The 17,826-nt window shown below is 44.6% G+C and overlaps 2 protein-coding genes across 8 annotated transcripts; one reads left to right on the top strand and one right to left on the bottom strand.

Moving 5' to 3' along the window:
* Nucleotides 1-2,769: 2,769 nt before the first annotated feature.
* On the top strand, nucleotides 2,770-13,179 carry SRSF10 (serine and arginine rich splicing factor 10). 6 transcript variants are annotated; one of them, XM_058423542.1, is made up of 7 exons: nucleotides 2,770-2,966; nucleotides 4,949-5,055; nucleotides 6,708-6,809; nucleotides 8,241-8,403; nucleotides 8,697-8,750; nucleotides 8,927-9,028; nucleotides 11,978-13,179. In XM_058423542.1, the coding sequence occupies exons 1-7, from the start codon at nucleotides 2,902-2,904 to the stop codon at nucleotides 11,994-11,996; spliced, it is 612 nt and encodes a 203-aa protein (XP_058279525.1). In that variant the 5' UTR covers nucleotides 2,770-2,901; the 3' UTR covers nucleotides 11,997-13,179. The 6 variants fall into 6 exon arrangements, with proteins under 6 accessions (XP_058279525.1, XP_058279527.1, XP_058279526.1 ...); XM_058423544.1 differs by lacking the exon at nucleotides 8,927-9,028 and having other exon boundaries at nucleotides 8,700-8,750; XM_058423543.1 differs by lacking the exon at nucleotides 8,927-9,028.
* Nucleotides 13,180-13,437: 258 nt separating this feature from the next.
* On the bottom strand, nucleotides 13,438-17,335 carry PNRC2 (proline rich nuclear receptor coactivator 2). Of its 2 annotated transcripts, none has more exons than XM_040086455.2 (3): nucleotides 17,179-17,335; nucleotides 16,163-16,364; nucleotides 13,438-15,700 (listed from the first exon to the last, which is right to left on the bottom strand). In XM_040086455.2, the coding sequence occupies exon 3, from the start codon at nucleotides 15,680-15,682 to the stop codon at nucleotides 15,260-15,262; it is 423 nt and encodes a 140-aa protein (XP_039942389.1). In that variant the 5' UTR covers nucleotides 15,683-15,700; nucleotides 16,163-16,364; nucleotides 17,179-17,335; the 3' UTR covers nucleotides 13,438-15,259. The 2 variants fall into 2 exon arrangements, with proteins under 2 accessions (XP_039942389.1, XP_039942388.1); XM_040086454.2 differs by having other exon boundaries at nucleotides 16,163-16,367; nucleotides 17,179-17,334.
* Nucleotides 17,336-17,826: the final 491 nt, after the last annotated feature.

The raw sequence follows: 17,826 nt of genomic DNA, 5'->3' as shown, positions 1-17,826 counted from the left end.
GCACACTCCTGCAGCCAGAATTAAATTCCATGTGAGTTACACAGAAATAAGATCAACAGCACAGAAATCGGGGCTGGTGAAACTCAGGGAGGAGGAGGCTGCTTTAAAGCACTGGTGCTGCAAAAAGCCAGCCAAGAACTCAGCACCCTTCTCTCCGGGAGTTGCTGGGTAACTGCTGCAAACACACCCTGAAACCAAACACACGATGTGCTTTTCCAGCAGGAAATTCACAGAATGCTGCAGGTCGGCAGTGATCAAATGCTGTACCTGCAGACTGGAGGATGGAACATGCAAGACACTTCAGGTTTATTTCTAAAGCAAGGCAGAGATCATTCATTACTCATTTAAAACCTGCTACAAAATGATTGTTGTAGATACTACACACTAAAAGCACACCTAAACTTATTTAGAACTTAAACTGGTGCTAAGCCATTCTAATGGCTAAAATTCTAAAAAAATAACACTTTACCTGGCTTTCTTCTCAATTGCAACGATTTCGTATTTCCAGCAATGCTGCCAATCCTTCCTGTCCTTCTGGCAAAGTCCTTCTGCCACGGAACACCCCAGATTTAGGTGGAATATTCAGTGCAGGTCCTTATGTGAAGCAGTCAAAACCTGAAGGATTTTGATCAGACTGAGGTCCGTGTCCCAAAGGAATTAGCATTCCTAGATGGCATACCAGGCTGGAATGGTAGCTCTGGATTCACCATTCCATAAAAACAGGAGATTTTTTCTGTGAAGGACTCCACTGGAGTATTTATAATCGAACTTGGATCTCATTCAAAGTTTTGATTCCCAATCTGACAAGCTCTGACAAGGCAATCCTGGCAGTGTGGATTTCTATCCATCACCAAAGTCCACACTTTGGTATAGTCATTGTTTTCAGAATGTCCATAAAATAATTTCTTTTCTTTTTTGCTTTGTGGCAAGCACTCCCACCACAATTCCAGACTCTAATGTGCATTCTTGGCTTGATTTTTATGCTCTTTTAATGATTTGTGTGAGCAGATCTGTGTTTATATTGCACAAGGTAACAACTCGAACCGCTGCTTGCATACAGAAAAATGTTAACTGTAAATATTAAGTGCAAAAACCATGGTCAGAGATCCCCATCCCTTCTGTGTCGAGTCCTGCACACAGACCCTGAACATGCAACCACATAAAGTCCTTTTTTTGGAAGTGTATATGGCTGCACATCTCCTGTGTTAGTGACTGAACTTCATCTGCCATTCAAACTTGAATTATCTGTCATTTGAAACCTGTAAAAATGAGGCACTTCTTAGCGTGAGATTGCTAAGATATGAACAGCAATGTCCTCCCACCGGTTTTCATTCATGAATATTAAAAATAAAGATGAAAATACGCTGGTGGCAGACACCAGGGCTGCACCAGCTCAAAGTCTTTCTGTCCCTGCAGGAGTTTGCTGAAAATCCCTCACATGAAAATGCAGACATTTCCATTGAAATCTTCACCAAACCCTGTGACTGTTAGGTCACAGACATGCCTTTTATCCACCTTTATGTGAGTCACACACGAGCGTGGTAAGAAATAATCTCTCCACCCACCAACAGTATTGTTTTCATCTCAGAAACGGCTTTAATGGAAAGGGCTGGTCCTGTGCAAACAGTGTGATGAAAACTCCTGGGGCTCAGCAGGGCTGTGGGTAACGGTGTTCTCCACAAAAATTGGATTAATTACTCCGTGTGCAACAATAGTTACACACCCCAGAGAGACACTGGCCATTCATTTCAGAGCTGCGCAGTTGGGGGCCCTGTGGGATTCCACAAATCGAGCACACCAATGGTCAAAATTTATCACTACTTACACGTTTTAGCAAACAAAGGAATTAGGGTTCCTTAGCTACAAATCACATAGCTCTGAATTAGTATTCTATCTTCCATTGGTTAATTATTCTGTTGTTTCTCATGCTAATTACTCCTGCTCAGTCTTTCTCTCCTTTTGGGTCAGCGGTCTGTGGGTTGGTGGTAACGACCTGCCGCTGCAGATGTACAATGTAAAATTACATTCTACCCAGTTGGAGATCATTTCAGCACAGTTGCTGAGTTAGGTTTATTAGTTTCTTCCTTATCTTGGGAGTTCTTGCCAGATGGCCCATAAATTTTGCATTCTTTGTGTCCTCTATCAGCGGGCAGCCTTTTTCCTCAAGCTTTGTTAACCTCACCCTAGGTCTGAAATCACTGACGCATGTCCAGCCCTGAATTTTAAAAAAACAGTTCTACCAATTTGTTATTCTAACACAGGGACATCACCTAGAACTTGTTGGTTGCTGTTTCACGGGTTACGCCTCCCTTCTTGTTGATTAGGCTTGAAAGCAGAAAAACGTCACATATCCTTTCTTAACAGAACTTTTACAATACTCCACACTTTGCAACAAGGCCACGGAAAAGCGATCCCTTGAGCCTCACGAAGAGCTTTATAGCCCGAGGACGTGTGAGCTGGCTGTACAGGAGGCAGTCGTGGCGCTTTGAGGCGGCCTCACAAGGCCGGGCCGCGCTCTCCCCTCACGGCAGGAGCTCGGCCGCCATCTTGCCCCGCGCGCGCTCCCCCGTCCCTCTTTTCGGCGGGAAAAGCGAGGCGCCGCGGCCGCGAGCGGGGGGGAGCGGGCAGAGCGCATGCGCGGCGCGCGCAGGAGGGCCCGGGAGCTCCCGCGCGGGGCCGCCGCGCACGCGCGCTGCCGCAGCGGGGCCGGATTTTGGCGCCGCGCTCGGCTCTCGCCGGAAGCCCCCCGGGAAGTCTCGCGAGAGGCGGCGCGCGGGCGGGCGGTGCAGCTCCCCCAGGGTCGCCTCAGCCGCTCCCGCCGCGCCCGGGCCGCGCTCGTTCCTTCCCTCCCTCCTTCCTTCCCTCCTTTCCTTCCTTCCGTCTTTCCCGGCGCCGCCGACAATGTCCCGCTACCTGCGGCCCCCCAACACCTCGCTCTTCGTGCGGAACGTGGCCGACGACACCCGGTGAGTGGGGGCGGAGCGGGGGCTGGCGCAGGCTTTGGCGGGCTCGCTAGGCCGCGGGCGCGGGGGTCCCTCCGCCGCCAGGGGAGGGAAGGGGGCGAGCCCGGCCCGCTCCCTTCCTCCGCTTTGCCTTCTGCCTCCCTCCGCTCTCCTTTCTCCCTGCCCTGCCTTCCATTTTCCTCGCGATGCTGCTATTTCCCCGCCTCTCCACGCGGGTCCGTTTCCAAACAGCGTCCAGAAAGAACAAAGCTGGGCCGCAACAAAGTGAAACTCCCCGCAGCCTTTTTGAGTGTGTCCAGCGGGAGATCCAGGCGGGATGTGCCACCGGGGCGATGCTGGACAGCCGCTGGAGTTTGGGATGCCCCTCTGGAAATGCAGTATTGCTGCTAGATGGGCGAAAATAGAACGTTTGTGCCCAAAATTCCTGGCGTAGCCGGTCCCGTTAGTGTGCGAGCTGCTGCCTGTTCAGGTGCGATGTTCCTGCGGTAATTGTTGTGTACTGGGGCCTCTCAGGACGCGCAGTACGGAGTCGAGGGAAGCAGAGCTTCATCTCCGTTAGAATCGTGTGGTACCGAGAGCCCGTAAGGGCTAAACGTGTGCGGTGACAGAACTTCTCATAGGGAATTGAAACAACAAAAACAGAGCATTGCACAGGTTCTTATTTATTCCTTATATGCTTCTTTTAGTGAACTGCTGGTTTTCGTCATTTCACTTTGGCAGTTTAGTGACAAAAAACACCTTTGGTGTTCGTTATCAGCTGTGGGACATTTACAGAGCGTTGTTGGCACAGAGTGTATTTGTCAGAGCACTCCTGTGTTGTTATTTTTGTGTAGAATTTGTACGGGGATGCCTGTAAGGTCTAGTCTTATAAAATGCGAGTTTTCCAATTCTGCCTGGGTGACTTGGACCTAAGTTGTTCAGCGAACAAGAGCAGTGTGGGCACGATGGAATGGAATGAAATGAATTGAGAACATTGTGACAAATAACTTCAAATTAAACTTTTAGGGTTTTTCCATTAATTTGTTCATTTTTCCAGTAGTTTCTTCTGCTTTAAGATGCTGAGGATGATTACTTCCAAATGCTTTACAATAATGTGGATCCAGCTGAGGATTCACCTTAAGCAGAGAGTTCCTGGTGGTAGTTCCCTTCTGCCAGCACTGACTGTATGGGGATTTGTTTCCCAGTTGATGCAAGAGAAATGTTAAATACTAAAAACCAATAGTATCTCTCACATACCACCTAAATATGGCATGGCATCAATCTTCTTACGCAGGTTTTTGTCCTCAAATGTCACAAAATTAAATGTGAGGAGCTCACGTGAATAAGAAAGCTCTGTTGGGGAGAGGGTGTTGTTCCAGGGGTAGTTGCAGCTGAGCAGTTTTGTCTCAGCTCTCTAAAGCCAACTCTGGAAAAACTATCCTGAGGGCATGAGTGGCTGCTCAGTGAGATCTGTTCTATTTGATGTGGTTGTAAGTATTGATTATTCTATGGAAATGAGTTTGGGTGACTTGTTTGTTCACATAATGTTTCTTTGGATCTCATAATTGATGTTTGTGTGTTGCAAAATCACTGTCGAGTTACATGAGGCACTTGAATAATAACAACAATAATTTACCAGTCCTTTCTTTCACTTTCTGCCAGCCTTGGCTGCACTGAATGAACTGATGTGCATCACTTCTCAGTTTATGTTTTTATTTTGGGGTTATGCTGAAGGCTGGTTTCAAGCTGCCAGCATGTACCCTGAGCATCCTGAGAGCTGAATGTTTCACAAAAGCTCCGTGTGCTGCCAACACGGAGCTGCCCAGACGCTTTATTCCCCCAGAAGTGTTTTGCTACTTTCATCCGCCACCAAATGTTTCCAAAAAAGCAGAGATGGTCATATTAATTGCAGATTGGAATTTTTGTTTGTTTGGTTTGGTTTTGTTGGGTGTTTTGTAGCACCTTGAGCAGTGACGAAGCCATATCAGGTGTTTGTGGTGTTGCAGGTCCGAAGACTTGCGCCGTGAGTTTGGTCGTTATGGGCCTATAGTTGATGTTTACGTTCCACTTGACTTCTACACTCGTCGTCCCAGAGGATTTGCCTATGTTCAATATCCTTTCTTCAGATGGCTCATTAGTGAGGGGTGTTGAAGTTTGAAATTCAAGTTTGTGTAAGAGGTAACCAATCTAAATGAAAAAGCAGTTTACTTTTGTGTTGTATCTAATAAGTGTCTTACTTTTGTCGTGGTGTTTCGTTATTTTTGAAGATTAACTTCTCTCAATTGTTCTTTGCCTTTTTTTGCAAAACTTAAGTCCAGTAATATAAAAGCTTGCTTATGTCACTGAAATTAATACTATGTGATTTAAATGAAAATTTGTCACTGACTCAAAATTGTCTAGCACGTTTTTATTATCACTGGTGTGTAAGTAAAGTTGTGCTTAGCAAAATGTGGCTGCTATTCATTGTTAATTTAACAAATGGAAACTGGAATCACTTGATCAAAATCAGATTGTGTAAAAAATGAGGTGAACTTCTTTCTTTAATATTGTCCCCTAATTTGCTGTCCTCTGTTGTTGCCTCAGAATGTAAAGCTGTACAGTAATGGCGACCCCAAAGAGAAAGCATGAAAGAACCTTTAGAGTAGAGTTCAACAATTAAGGCAAGTAGACAAGCCAAAGACCTCTTAAGGATCAGGCTTGAAGAGAAGGGAGAGTTTGGGAAAAGAAAAAATAAAGAAAAGCTGGAAGAAGGACAAGCCATAATGGGAGACAAAGCTTCGCTTTATCTGCAAAAGGGGGAAAAGGTTGTTTTTCAAAGTTAAAGATAAAGCCATCTGTCATTTTTGGCCAAGCATCTCATGACAAGTCCTTCTGACAAGCACTTAAAGAGTTAAAGGTCAAGATGAAGTTGAATGGTGGCCAAGATTAAAGGAGTCATACCTGATGTATCCTACAGAATAACAGTTTTTCTTCTGTCTGTCATGTAAGCAGTAATTTGATGAATTATTCTGGTTTAGTCCATTGACAAAACCTGTAATATTTCTCTTGTGAGTGCTACTCTAACTGTGGTCTGAATGAAATGGAAGTTTCTCTCCTGCAGAGATGATGCTGCTGAGGAATTCCCCCTGGAGGGGAAAGGCGGCTCATTGTTCTGGGTCCCACAAGCTGGAATTAGGGGTGTAAATTCCAGCGTTAAAATAAATGTCTGTCACGTGCCTTGGCCCTGAGTGGCAGTGCAGGGCTCGCAGCGTCTGCTCCTCTGCGCACAGGGCTGTGACGTGACAGCAGTTAAACCTAAAACCAGTTGTTTGAAACAAAACGGAAAGCTTTATTCCAATTCCGAAGCTAACAGTTCATATTTACTGTTGGTATGTCCAACATAATTTAAGAACTAGGGCTTAATTTTAATAAACTCATTGTAGTGGAGAGAACTAAATGACCATTAACAAGTGTATTTTGAAAGGATACCTTTGGTTTCTTTGCATAAGTACAAGTGGGAGAAGAAAAAAATTAAGATATCACATAGCAAGTGCTTGCTGATGGATAAATTCATGGTCATATTACAAGATTTTAATTTTATAACAGGGGTTCTCAGATAGCTGGTGGTTAATTAAAAAAATCACTAGTGTGTAGAGTAGCATGACTAAAAAACTTAAAACATGGCTGTAAAATGAGAAAATGAAACTTAATTTTATTTTATTTTTATTTTAAATACCAAATCTGTTAAACTGCTCAAATTCCCAAGTACCTTAACACTGCCCACATTTGAAGATGTCCGTGATGCAGAAGATGCTCTCCATAATTTGGATCGAAAGTGGATTTGTGGTCGGCAAATAGAAATCCAGTTTGCACAGGGGGACCGCAAGAGTAAGTGCCCGGATTTTATCACACCCTGAGTTTAGCCTGAATTTCAGCACCAAGCACTGCACATGGTGCTGATTGGGGTATGTTCTTATTGTATGTAAACATGGCATGTTGTGTATAAACAGCACGTGGATGTTCTGCCTTTTATCCAGTAACTGTTAACGACTCGTTTTAATTATAAATGGATAACTAAGTACAGCAGGCACCACGGTCATTCTTTGGAGCTTTCTGTGCAGCTCTGTGTGATTTCCAGGATTGAGGTAATGTCTTCACCTTCATTTGGCTTCAGGATAAAAGTCAGTTTCAAGTTATCTCAATTCAAGGTGGAGCAGAACTCGTATTTTCTGAACAGATAAATGTAAAGAGACTTTAGGTCTTTTAAATCTGTTGTTTGTGTGCATAAGCATAATTTGCAGGGAGATACAGATTTGTAAAACCTGGCATAAGGCCGTTGGTCTAAACCAGGACTGTAATACTCATGTGATGCCTGGGAATAAAAGGACCTTAAAGGTCTTCAGTTACAGCTCTCAGAGAAGCAACCTGAATGTCCAGTTCTCCCTCAAGTCCTCACAATTAACTTTAATGGAGTCAATGGAAATTCTACACTCCAAAGGACAAGTTTCTGCCCTCTGTATAAACATTGGGATTTCTAACAAGTTTCTGAACAAAATTAACTAAATCCACCTTAGTATGTTGCAAGCAGCACTAAAAACATAAAATTTGAAGCCATTTAGTACAGAGGGTGTTTGTTACAGCGTGTTTAAAATACTTAAAACATCGTCTTTGAGTTTGAATTTGATAGGAAGGATAGCTGTGCTGCTTAGAGGAAATACAGTGGAAGACTGATAGGTTCATTCATTCTTAATTACTTTAATAACTAAGCTGTAGAGTGAATGTGAATTGTTTTACTGGGGGTTTCTTTTGGAATCAGACTTCTCTTTGTGTGGCATCCACCAAAGCCTCTGTATGAGCTGGGCCTTAATCATTAAAGACAGCTGTAGATCAGGTGTGATGGTGGTGCTGTGCAGTCAGGAAAAAGTGGTTAATTAGCTTTCACTCCTTGGGTAAATTCGGGAATGTCAGAATGTGTCAGTCATGGGTCTGACCTGCCCTGCCAGTTTGCAGCTGGCCTGAAATCACCTCGTCCAGCTCCGTGTTCTGCTTTTGTGGAGCATTAGTCCTTCCTGACTGGTTTTGAGGAGGCTCTTTTGTTTGTTTTGCTTTCTAGATTTACTCTGCCCCTAAGGCTGCATTAATTTGTGTCCAGTGGCTAAAGCAGCACTAAACAAGTGGCACAGAGCAGCCTCTCACCTGTCCCTTCAGGAACGTCAAATCACGAATGAGCCTTTCTGCTCAACACCAAATGCATGGCTTGGACCTTGAGGGGAAAAACTAGGGCATCTTCTTCACCTGCAAATATTGCTATTTTTACAGCACCAAACCAGATGAAAGCCAAGGAAGGGAGAAACCTGTACAGTTCTTCTCGTTACGATGACTATGACAGATACAGGCGGTCCCGGAGTCGCAGTTACGAGCGCAGACGGTCGAGGAGTCGCTCCTTTGATTACAGCTATAGAAGATCCTATAGCCCCAGAAAGTAAGTGTAGCGTGTGGGGCTGGCCTCAGCTGCACAGCACAGACACACCACGCTGGCTCTTTATTTGATTCGCTTTCGAATAATCTTTGGGTTTTTTTCTATGCTGGGAGTAACCACTGGGAGTTGCATACCTTGCATGCTGCATCCGGTCAGGAATAGTGAATGGAACGATTCTGTGCTGCATTGGAGAATAACTAAAAGCAAATGCACAGCTTGAAAATATAATGTATGAAGTAATTGTATGTTTACATAGGTATGTGTCACCGTTTACTTTTTCTGATGTACCTTTTTAGCAGTAGACCTACTGGAAGACCTCGTCGTAGCAGAAGCCATTCGGACAATGATAGGTAAAAAACCACTTTTTACACCCTTTAAATTGCAAGCTAGATCACTGTATTCCTTTAACTATAGGTTTTAAAAAACCAGTTTCTCCTGCAAAAACGGTAAACAATTTTTAATGTACTAGATGTCTAAGAATAGTGTTTTTACATTCAAATCTCCTCTCTCCCCTTTATTCTGATAGGTTCAAACACCGCAATCGATCTTTTTCAAGATCTAAGTCCAATTCAAGATCACGATCCAAGTCACAGCCCAAGAAAGAAATGAAGGCTAAATCACGGTCTAGGTCTGCATCTCACACCAAATCTAGAGGCACCTCTAAAACAGATTCTAAAACACACTATAAGTCCAGCTCAAGATATGAGAAGGAGTCGAGAAAAAAAGAACCAGCTAGATCCAAATCACAGTCAAGATCACATTCTAGATCTAGGTCAAAATCTAGATCGAGGTCTTGGACTAGTCCCAAGTCCAGTGGCCACTAATAGTGTATCCATGTTTGTTTAGGCATGTAAGATTCATTTACACACAGTTCAGTTTACTTAAATTATCAGGAATATGATGTTGCAACAGTGCTAAAAATTACTTTCTTTGTCAGTTTTCCCTGTAGCCGACAATGGTTGAAACTAAAACAGTGTTGAGAAGCCACAGAGAGAGAGAGAGATTGTCCACTTGGTTAAATGTCATGGGCAGCTACTGATTTGGTTGTGGTGTCTCTATGTATATTTTTGTAAAGATTTGCATTTTTAATGCCTAGATATTTGGTGATGACTTGATTGATCGTAACTTGCAACATTGTCCTTTTACAAATGTCACACCCATAGAGAAACTGGTACCAGTTTGTGCTGGGCAGTAAAACCAGCTGTTTAACTGGTTCTTCAACTCTCAACTTAGTGAGAAAAAGGAAAACTGGACAGCTGTAGTGCAACACTGGCTGCTGGGAAATCAGCCTGGCAGTTTGTTTCCATGGCTCCAGGGCAGGGCAGGTGTTCTCCATGCCCACCAGCACCAGCAGGTTGGCAGGTGGAGCTCTGTGCAGGGAGATTTCTCTTTACCCTGCTGTCTGGAGATGTGGTACTGACCTTAACATGTACGACATGGGCAGAGTTGGCCTTGGAGCTCGCTCAGAGCCTGTGCAGTGTCGTGACCCGTCGGGATAGAGGCTTCACTGCCTCTGCCCTGGCTGCTGGTGCTGAATGTGAGGGAAAAACCCACCTTGAAATGGAACACCTAAATTCAGATTTCAGCAAACGGCAGAGCAACTAAATATTAGGTTGTGTGTACATTTTATGCAGTTTTTTGTATCTATTCTCAGTTTTAGTGAGCAGTTAACCATAGAGTTGCTTAGTTTTCCTGCTGTTAGATACAAGTAGATCGTTTGGAGTTGTGTGTGTACAGTATATAAGAAGTAAACTTCTATGCCAATGACTCCTGTGGTTAGTTGGTGTATTCATAGGTGTCAAACTGTAGCCATCTCCCTGGGTTACCAGGCTTGCTTTTTACACTGCAAAAAGGCAGTTGGTCAAGCAAGTCTGAATCACTTTCCTCAGAATGGATAGTGATTTGGTTACAAGATTTGATTTTCCTTCAGAACAAATGTTTGAAGTTGGATATGAACAAGAGCTGCATCTCTAGTTATGTAGTTTATCACTAATACAGTATATTTAGAAAATTGAACGTGAAAAATAACAAACCCAGTGTGCAATCTTACCACTATTTCTCTAGAAGGCAAGATCCTTTGTATGGAAATGGCTTTTGCCTTTTTTTTGTCTTTACCTTCAAAAGCCACCATCAAACACTTAAGTGTTCCTGGCTGTCTGATGTCTGTGGCATATTAAGACATTGATTTCCAAAAATTCCTTTTTAGAGAAATGTTTTAGGGTTTGGTTTTAGTGTTTCAGCATTTCAGCCTTTAAAGCGCAGATGGCTTTGGGATCTCGTCAGCGGAACGTGCTTAGGGGTGGATCCTAGAACCTTTGTACATTTGATAGTATTTCTAACTTTTTCTTTACTGTTTGCAGTTAATGTTCATGTTCTGCTATGCAATCATTTATATGCACGTTCCTTTAATTTTGTAGACTTTCCTGGATGTATAGTTTAAAAACAGCAAAAAGTCTATTTAAAACTGTAGCAGTAGCGTGCAGCTCTAGCAGAGGAAAGTTGTGGGATTAAACTTTGTATTTCCTTTCTTATAGAGGCTTCTAAAAACGTATTTTTATATGTTCTTTTTAACAAATATTGTGTACTACCTTTAAAACATCGATGTTTTGATCAAAATAACTAAAGACCCAGCTTATTTTCCGCTTGCTGTAAATTTAGCAAACATGCTGTAATAAAAAAATGAAGGAAATACTGATCCACTGGAATTATTGTAGCTTTAGAATTTGACTCCAGAGCATGGTTAGGACTAGAGCTATGCATCCCTTATGGAGTAAAATCCTTACTATGATATTTCAGTAAAGGCAGAAATTTTTCATTTAGTGTATGCATAAATGTCACTTCACATTTTTGAAGGGCTACAAGACAAACTGAGAATGCTAAGCTTAAGTTGTACTCTAATATATTGAATTTTCTTTGCCATTAACATTTATTATTGCTGGATGGATTCGCCCCACAGGTTATAATTCAGATATTACTAGCCAAGTTATGAAACTACTTAAAAGCAATGACTGAAGGTTTATACAGAATCAAATTTATAGCATGACCATATCAATTTATAATTGCCATATCAAAACTGGTGCCAGCAGTGGTTCTGTGAGAGGTGGCAACAGGATTGGAGCTGCCTCCTGGCACTGGTGTGTGCCCAGCTGAGGGTTCTGCTCTGAAAGACAAAAATCCTCTGTAAAGCACTGAATTGCTCTGATAAACCAATTTTCACCCTTTGGAAGTTGAGCTGTGGTTATTTCTGCTTCTGCCAGCAGAAACCCCCGCTCTATTTACCTCTATAAATACAGTCTTCATGACTGCCTGCTGCTGGGAGGGGTGCTGGTGCCCGGGCGGTGGGGACAGCGTGCCTGTGACCCGCAGGGATCCGCTGGGAGGGCGGGAGGAGGGAGGAGGAATCTCCGTGTCCAGGCAGAGTAACAGTAGCTATTCCTTAACTGTTGTGTCAGCATGTCCTTATATTGTGTGCCTCAGCGTTTATGTATAGCAGTTTAACTTTTGTTTTGAAAAGCCAGATCATTGCAAGTATTATGTAGTGTCTGCCAGTTCTGATGGTTCTTTCTTTCTCTCCCAGAGGTAGGACTAAACTTTGACTTGACTTGTGTATATGAACAAGCCAGAAAAGCCGAACACAAACCCACGATGTTTCAAGAGTGCATGAATAAAGATGTTGTCCTAGTTCTTGCTCCCATGGAAAAATTGTGAAGAAGCTGTTCTGTGGGCCTTTCAGTTGGGGACGAGTTAGCAGGATGTGGCCAAAAGGGCAGGGAATGTTTATGCATTCATGCAAGTCAAGCCACAGCCCATCTAGATAACATCTCCCTTCCTTGATGCAGGTATCCCAGTCCTGCCCTAAAAAAAAGCAGGAGCCTGTCTTGTGCAAGCTTCCTGCAGGTTATGCACAGCTGGAATGCAAGAACTTTGCAGGCTACAAAAGATCATGTCTAGGCATTTTTCTTTTGGGGTCTCAAGAACGGTGGGAATTACGTTTTTCTGTGGTAAAACTAGATTTTGTCATTCCTGCAAAATTTGTAGAATTGAAGTAGTGTGTAAAACAAAACAACTCTGCTGAAAGTAATGGCTGTGCTCCAAAATATCTGCAGTGAATCGATTGGTGTCAGCAGTCATAGAAGGCTCTATTGGAACTTCTTTTTCACCTAAAGTCCATGCACCCAACTGGTAATTAAAAATCTTCAATTTAGTGGTTAAGTAGCTGGGTGTTTAATTAGGGACTCTGATAGACTGGTCTCTGAAAGCTCAATGTTATCCTTTCTATGTCTTATCAAGATGTTTAATGTACAGTATCATGGTTTTACTGGAAGTGGAATCTTTTGGTTTCAATGTTGTTTTGAGCTCTCTGCTTGGACAGAGCTTTTTTTCCTGCCTGTAGAGTCTGGTGCCAGCTCGGGGTGTGCTCAGGGCAGTGCACGGCTCTGCTGCTCACGCCTCCGCAGGGATGCTGCAGATGAACATTTTGAATTACAAAGGGATAAAATTGACACATTATTAGGACATAATCACCCATTAAGAATTGCTGGTTTTTTCCATTTATCTTGTAACCTGCTTAAAAAAGTCTGTAGTCCATTGCTATAATATTTGTCTAAAGATGCTCTTGCTGCTGAGACTATTGTAGGAAGGGAAGACTCTGTACCCTGTAGTGTGTGATCGGAGATGCTGATGTTTTATTCATCCACATCCTTTCTTCTTGAGTTTTGTGTTCCATCTGTGCAAATAACCCTGTGAATCGGGAATAAAATGTACAAGTTTTGACTATAACTTGAGAGCACCTTCTGACTTAATTAATCCAGCCGTAGTCTGTGGGAGAGGGAGCCCCAAGCGCTGCTTCCCGGCCTCGCCAGCTTTTGCTTTTGTCAGGAGCATTCATTACTGTGAATTCTCAAGCCCCGTGTTCCCAAACCTCTGGAAAAATGCATGAAGGAGAGAAGGCTGCAGTTAAAGGAACCTCCCTTGGGAAGGGAACTACCACAATGAGGTCATCCCGCTTTTCCATTTCCTCCGGAAACAAAGAGATGCTTTTAGGGGGTAAAAAGAAAGTTTATTTAAATGTTTTGTTTCCAATTTGTACAAACATCATCAGTCCTTGACAATTTGAAGCGCAGAATAGATAATTAACTGGGATACAACTCAGACTCTGGTGAAGGTCCAGGTCACAACACAACTTTAGAGACGGCCAATTCCATGTGATTTGGAGCAGTAATTTTGTAAACATTCAGCTCAGCTGCCACCGCATTTGGAATGTACAGAAAGACACCTCTGAACATTTCACAATCTGCAAAAGGCCTGTTCAGATTAAAGCACTTTTTCTTTAGTAATCCTTGTATTTCCAAAGAAGCGTGGCTGTTCTGCTGTCACAGTGCAGCTGTGGCTGCTGCAGGAGCAGCTGGAGGGTGACAGCACAGGAGCCCCCTGCCCTGGCGCTCTGCGAGGGATTTTAGACTGGGACACAAGGTTTATAGAGCATGGATGCATTTCAGAAACACAGAATGATTACAATCCTTCACTTTTATCAAGCAGCCGAGCCCAGGCATTTGCATTTCTTGTGAAACACTTGATTTGGAACATTTCAGTGTTTTTTCATCACTGAACACGCACCTCTCCTACACATCCACAACAGGAGGATCTGAGGCTCCAGCAGCTTTTTTTTTTTCTTTTTTTTTTAAATTTTTTTTCTTTAATTAAGAAAAAGAAACAACCTAAATAAGCCTCTTTTGCACTGATTTTACTTTAAAAAATGAGATTACAACCAAATACAATGTGCATATTCACTGCATGTGAAGTGCAAGGGCACAGCCACAAATGTCTGGGTTTTTTTTTTTTTTTTTTTCTTTTTTTGTTAACTTTTCTTTTTTAAACAAAATATCATTCTTTTAAAACCAGGCCACGTACTCAACATGGTCATCTTACATTCAGCAGTTTTGTACTAAAAATACTTCTGTGCAGGAAAACCCAGCAGAAATTTACATATGCTACAATGTTTTACATGTATTTACATGGCTCTGTCTTCCCTGTGAGAACATCTAACACCTGCCCCAGACTATTAATTGTTAGAGGGGAACCAATTTGAGACCAGACTAAGGAACTACTCCACCTTTTTTTATAAAAACTGATACACAAGGATGTTCTAGAACTCCTCAGTGATGTGGGCACACAAAGGATTGGGGGGAGCTTTTTTGGCAGTCACCTGGCAATGCAAGGTCTTTAGTTGGCACTCACTGAGACTCCTGGGAAGCACAGCTGGAGAGGCTTTATGGATCAGAGTTCTTCCACACCCTTCCAGAACATTCCAGATGGGAGTCATGGGCTTGAGACACTTACCCACCACTGCAGGAGTGCTGCTAAAGCTCATGGGGACAGGTAAAGGAACCAGCTGTGCCTCCTGTGTGCCCAGGTGGAGGCTTCTGCTCTGCAGAGTGTTGAGCAAATCTCACACCAGTCTGAAAAGCAGCAAATAACCTGACTAAAGTTTTCAGTGCGTTTTTGTTTTCAGTTCATGCTGCATTAAGTTAGGTAAAAGGTGGTTTTCTAACAATTCTGAGTCACAATTCCAATTTTGGAACACAGTCCCATTTATTCTTAAATACAGTAAAATGGTGACTGCTCAGGATGTGATTGATTTTCAAGAAAACAGCTATTTCACAGTGAGGTGAACACAGCACTGAACTTTTGAGGTAAAAGATGAAGGGAATGTAAACTTCCACCCCTCTCCAAGTGACTAACTACATGCAGCAAGAACACCCAGCCCTGCACACCTGTGCAGCTGGAGGTGGGAACAGCAATGCTCAAATTTTAAACCCTGACAGCTGAAATCACTTCTGAGTATCACACAAGTTACACCTCAGGCCTGGACTTTCAGTAAGGTTTTGAGCTGAAATGTCATTATTTCTTTATCAGAAGGTTTGAAAGAAACAGGTACCCAGTGGCTTGGTGGCTTAGGCAGAACACTTGGGGAGGGTGGCTCGCTGAACTTGGCCCCAGCATAGTTCTGGTTGCTCTGAGGGGTGAACAACAGGTTACGATTGGATAGAGCAGGATTCCAGTTGGGATTCTTGGGGAAGTGAACCTTGTTCTTCCCCCCTTTCTGCATGGCCTGCCATGCACCAGGAGAGGAGCTGCCGCCGTGGCCTCTTTCCTTCTTCACGTAGGTTTTCATCTGAGAATTCTGATCTTTGTTCTTCTGCCTGTTTTTAAGTTGTTGATGGTTCTTGGTGGTATTTCTAGACTGGGGAACAGGAATGTTGTATCTTTCTCCACCACCCATCTTCAACTTTAATGTCACCTGTAAAAACAAGATGAGTCAGGGTAAGTCTTTTTTTTCTAAACATAGTATTTCAGACAATGTTTAGATTTCAAGCAAAGGGACAAAAATTAATCTAACCCAAAGTAGCTCTAAACACGCCATGTCTCTCCTCAGAAAAGGTGTAACTGGAGAAACGGGACTGACAAAACCTTGCTCAGAAAATGCTGAGCCAGATTTAATTGGTCAGTATTTAGTGCTGGAGATATTTAAATTCAGCCTGTTAACACCTAAAGATTGGGCAAAGTTTGCACTGATAAAGCCACTCCCCAGATTTCCTGTTACGTGTGATAATTGCTCTGATAAACCCAAAATAAACTGAAAACCAGCTCAAGTAACAGATTTAATTCAGTTCCCAAAGCCCACACCCAGAATCCAGCACAGCATACTCAGCACTTCCCTGCTGGCTCTGCTGTTTCCTTCCCCTCTCCCACCACCATTTACCTCTCAGTGGTCTTCTCCGATTCCACGCTCTCCAACTCTTGCCCCCTTTCCTGCTTCCAAGCCTGAAAGATCAGGTGCTGCCTTGTGCTGGACTCCTTCCTTAGGCTGGGAATAGAAGTTTTCATGGGCTGATCTGCTGTCTTCAGCCAGGGAGCCGAGCCCAACATCGGATTCTCGGCACAGAAGCTCCAAGGGAGAAGTCCTGCTGCAGAAAGGAGAAAGAAATTTAAATTCAGATTAAGGAAACAATTGTTTCACTTTGAGGTGGAAAAAAAGGGCAAGCAGAAATAATTCAGAGAATTCAGAGTCAGCTGTGTCTCTGTGTATGTTAAAGATGACAACACATTACAAAGAAAACCTCAAAACCCCACCCAAAGAGACACAGCTTTGTCTTTCTCTACTTACATAAAGTTCACCACCATAGTTAGCATATCCCAAGTAACATTTTGCTCATGTTCTGTCTTAAAAAGACACCCCAGAACTTTATCCCTTTCGTTTTAGTAGGGAAAAAGTAAAGTACAATGGAAAATACTTTGGGAACTGGGACCAATACAGGAACTGCTCATTGTCCAAACCCTTCCCCAGCCATCACAGAGCTCCATTTGTCATCTGTCAGCTGTTTCTTTAACCTCCTCTAGCCAAGTAATTCCTTAATAACGCTTACACTCTCTTCCTGGGATCTCTGGGATTTTACTATTGACGCACTAGAGTGTGTTTAACTCCTGTCCCTCTCCAAACTCAGTAGCCCCCTACCCATCCCTCCCACAGCTCCAGAGGAGCCGCCCATTTCCATTTCCACCTTCCGCCTCGTTTGGACTAAAACCAAAAGCCGAGATAACGTCACCGGCCCAGCGGCCGTCTGCTCCCGCCGACAGGAGCTTCACTTCCGAGCTTTCCCTCTTCTTCTCTCACCGACACCTGAGGGGAGCCGGGCCCCCCAGCCCCCCCTTCCCTAACAACGGAGCACAACATGGCGGCGGCCGCGCCCGGCCCTCCCCGCACCGCTCCGCCCTTACCGACTTCTGTCCGCTCCGCTCGCCCACAAGCACGGACACACACACGGCCCTTGAGGAACCGACCCCGCGCTGCTCCGCCGTCACTGTCCGACCCCCGCCCGCACTGCTCGCTCCCGCCGCTCCGCTCCGCTCCGCACCGCCCCTCGCTCTCCCTCACAAAATGGCCGCCCCGTCCTGCGCCGTTTAACACCCTCTCCCGCCTCCGCCCTCCGCGGGGCCGCGCGGCCGCAGCCAATGGGAGCGCGCCGCTCGCCCGCTCCGCCAATAGGAGCCAGGCCCCGCCTGTTGCTGGGCGGGCCCGGGGCAGAGCGGCCGCGGCGCGCGCGCGGGCGGGGCCGCCATTTGAATCCCCTCACGACGGGCAGCGCGGGAGCGGCCGCCGCTCTTTGTCCCGCCCGGCCCGGCCCGGCCCGGCCCCGGGCACCGCCCGCGGCTCCCCGGCCCCTCTCCACAGCCCCCGGGCCTTTCTCCGCGGCCCCCGGGCCCTTCTCCACAGCCCCCCGACGCGCTGCCAGCGCCGCCCCGCCCGCGCATTAGCACAACAAAAATAATGGGGAACGCCCGCGCCAGCTGCCGCTGGGGGCTTCAAAGGGGTGAAATAATTAAAAAAAAAAAGGGAAAACGCACAAAACACCCGGCTGTGCGAGC

The sequence above is a fragment of the Hirundo rustica genome, chromosome 25 (assembly GCF_015227805.2).
Source record: "Hirundo rustica isolate bHirRus1 chromosome 25, bHirRus1.pri.v3, whole genome shotgun sequence".
Taxonomy (NCBI): Eukaryota; Metazoa; Chordata; class Aves; order Passeriformes; family Hirundinidae; genus Hirundo; species Hirundo rustica.
Note: the sequence above shows the minus strand (reverse complement) of the source record. Positions and strands in the feature narration are given on the sequence as shown.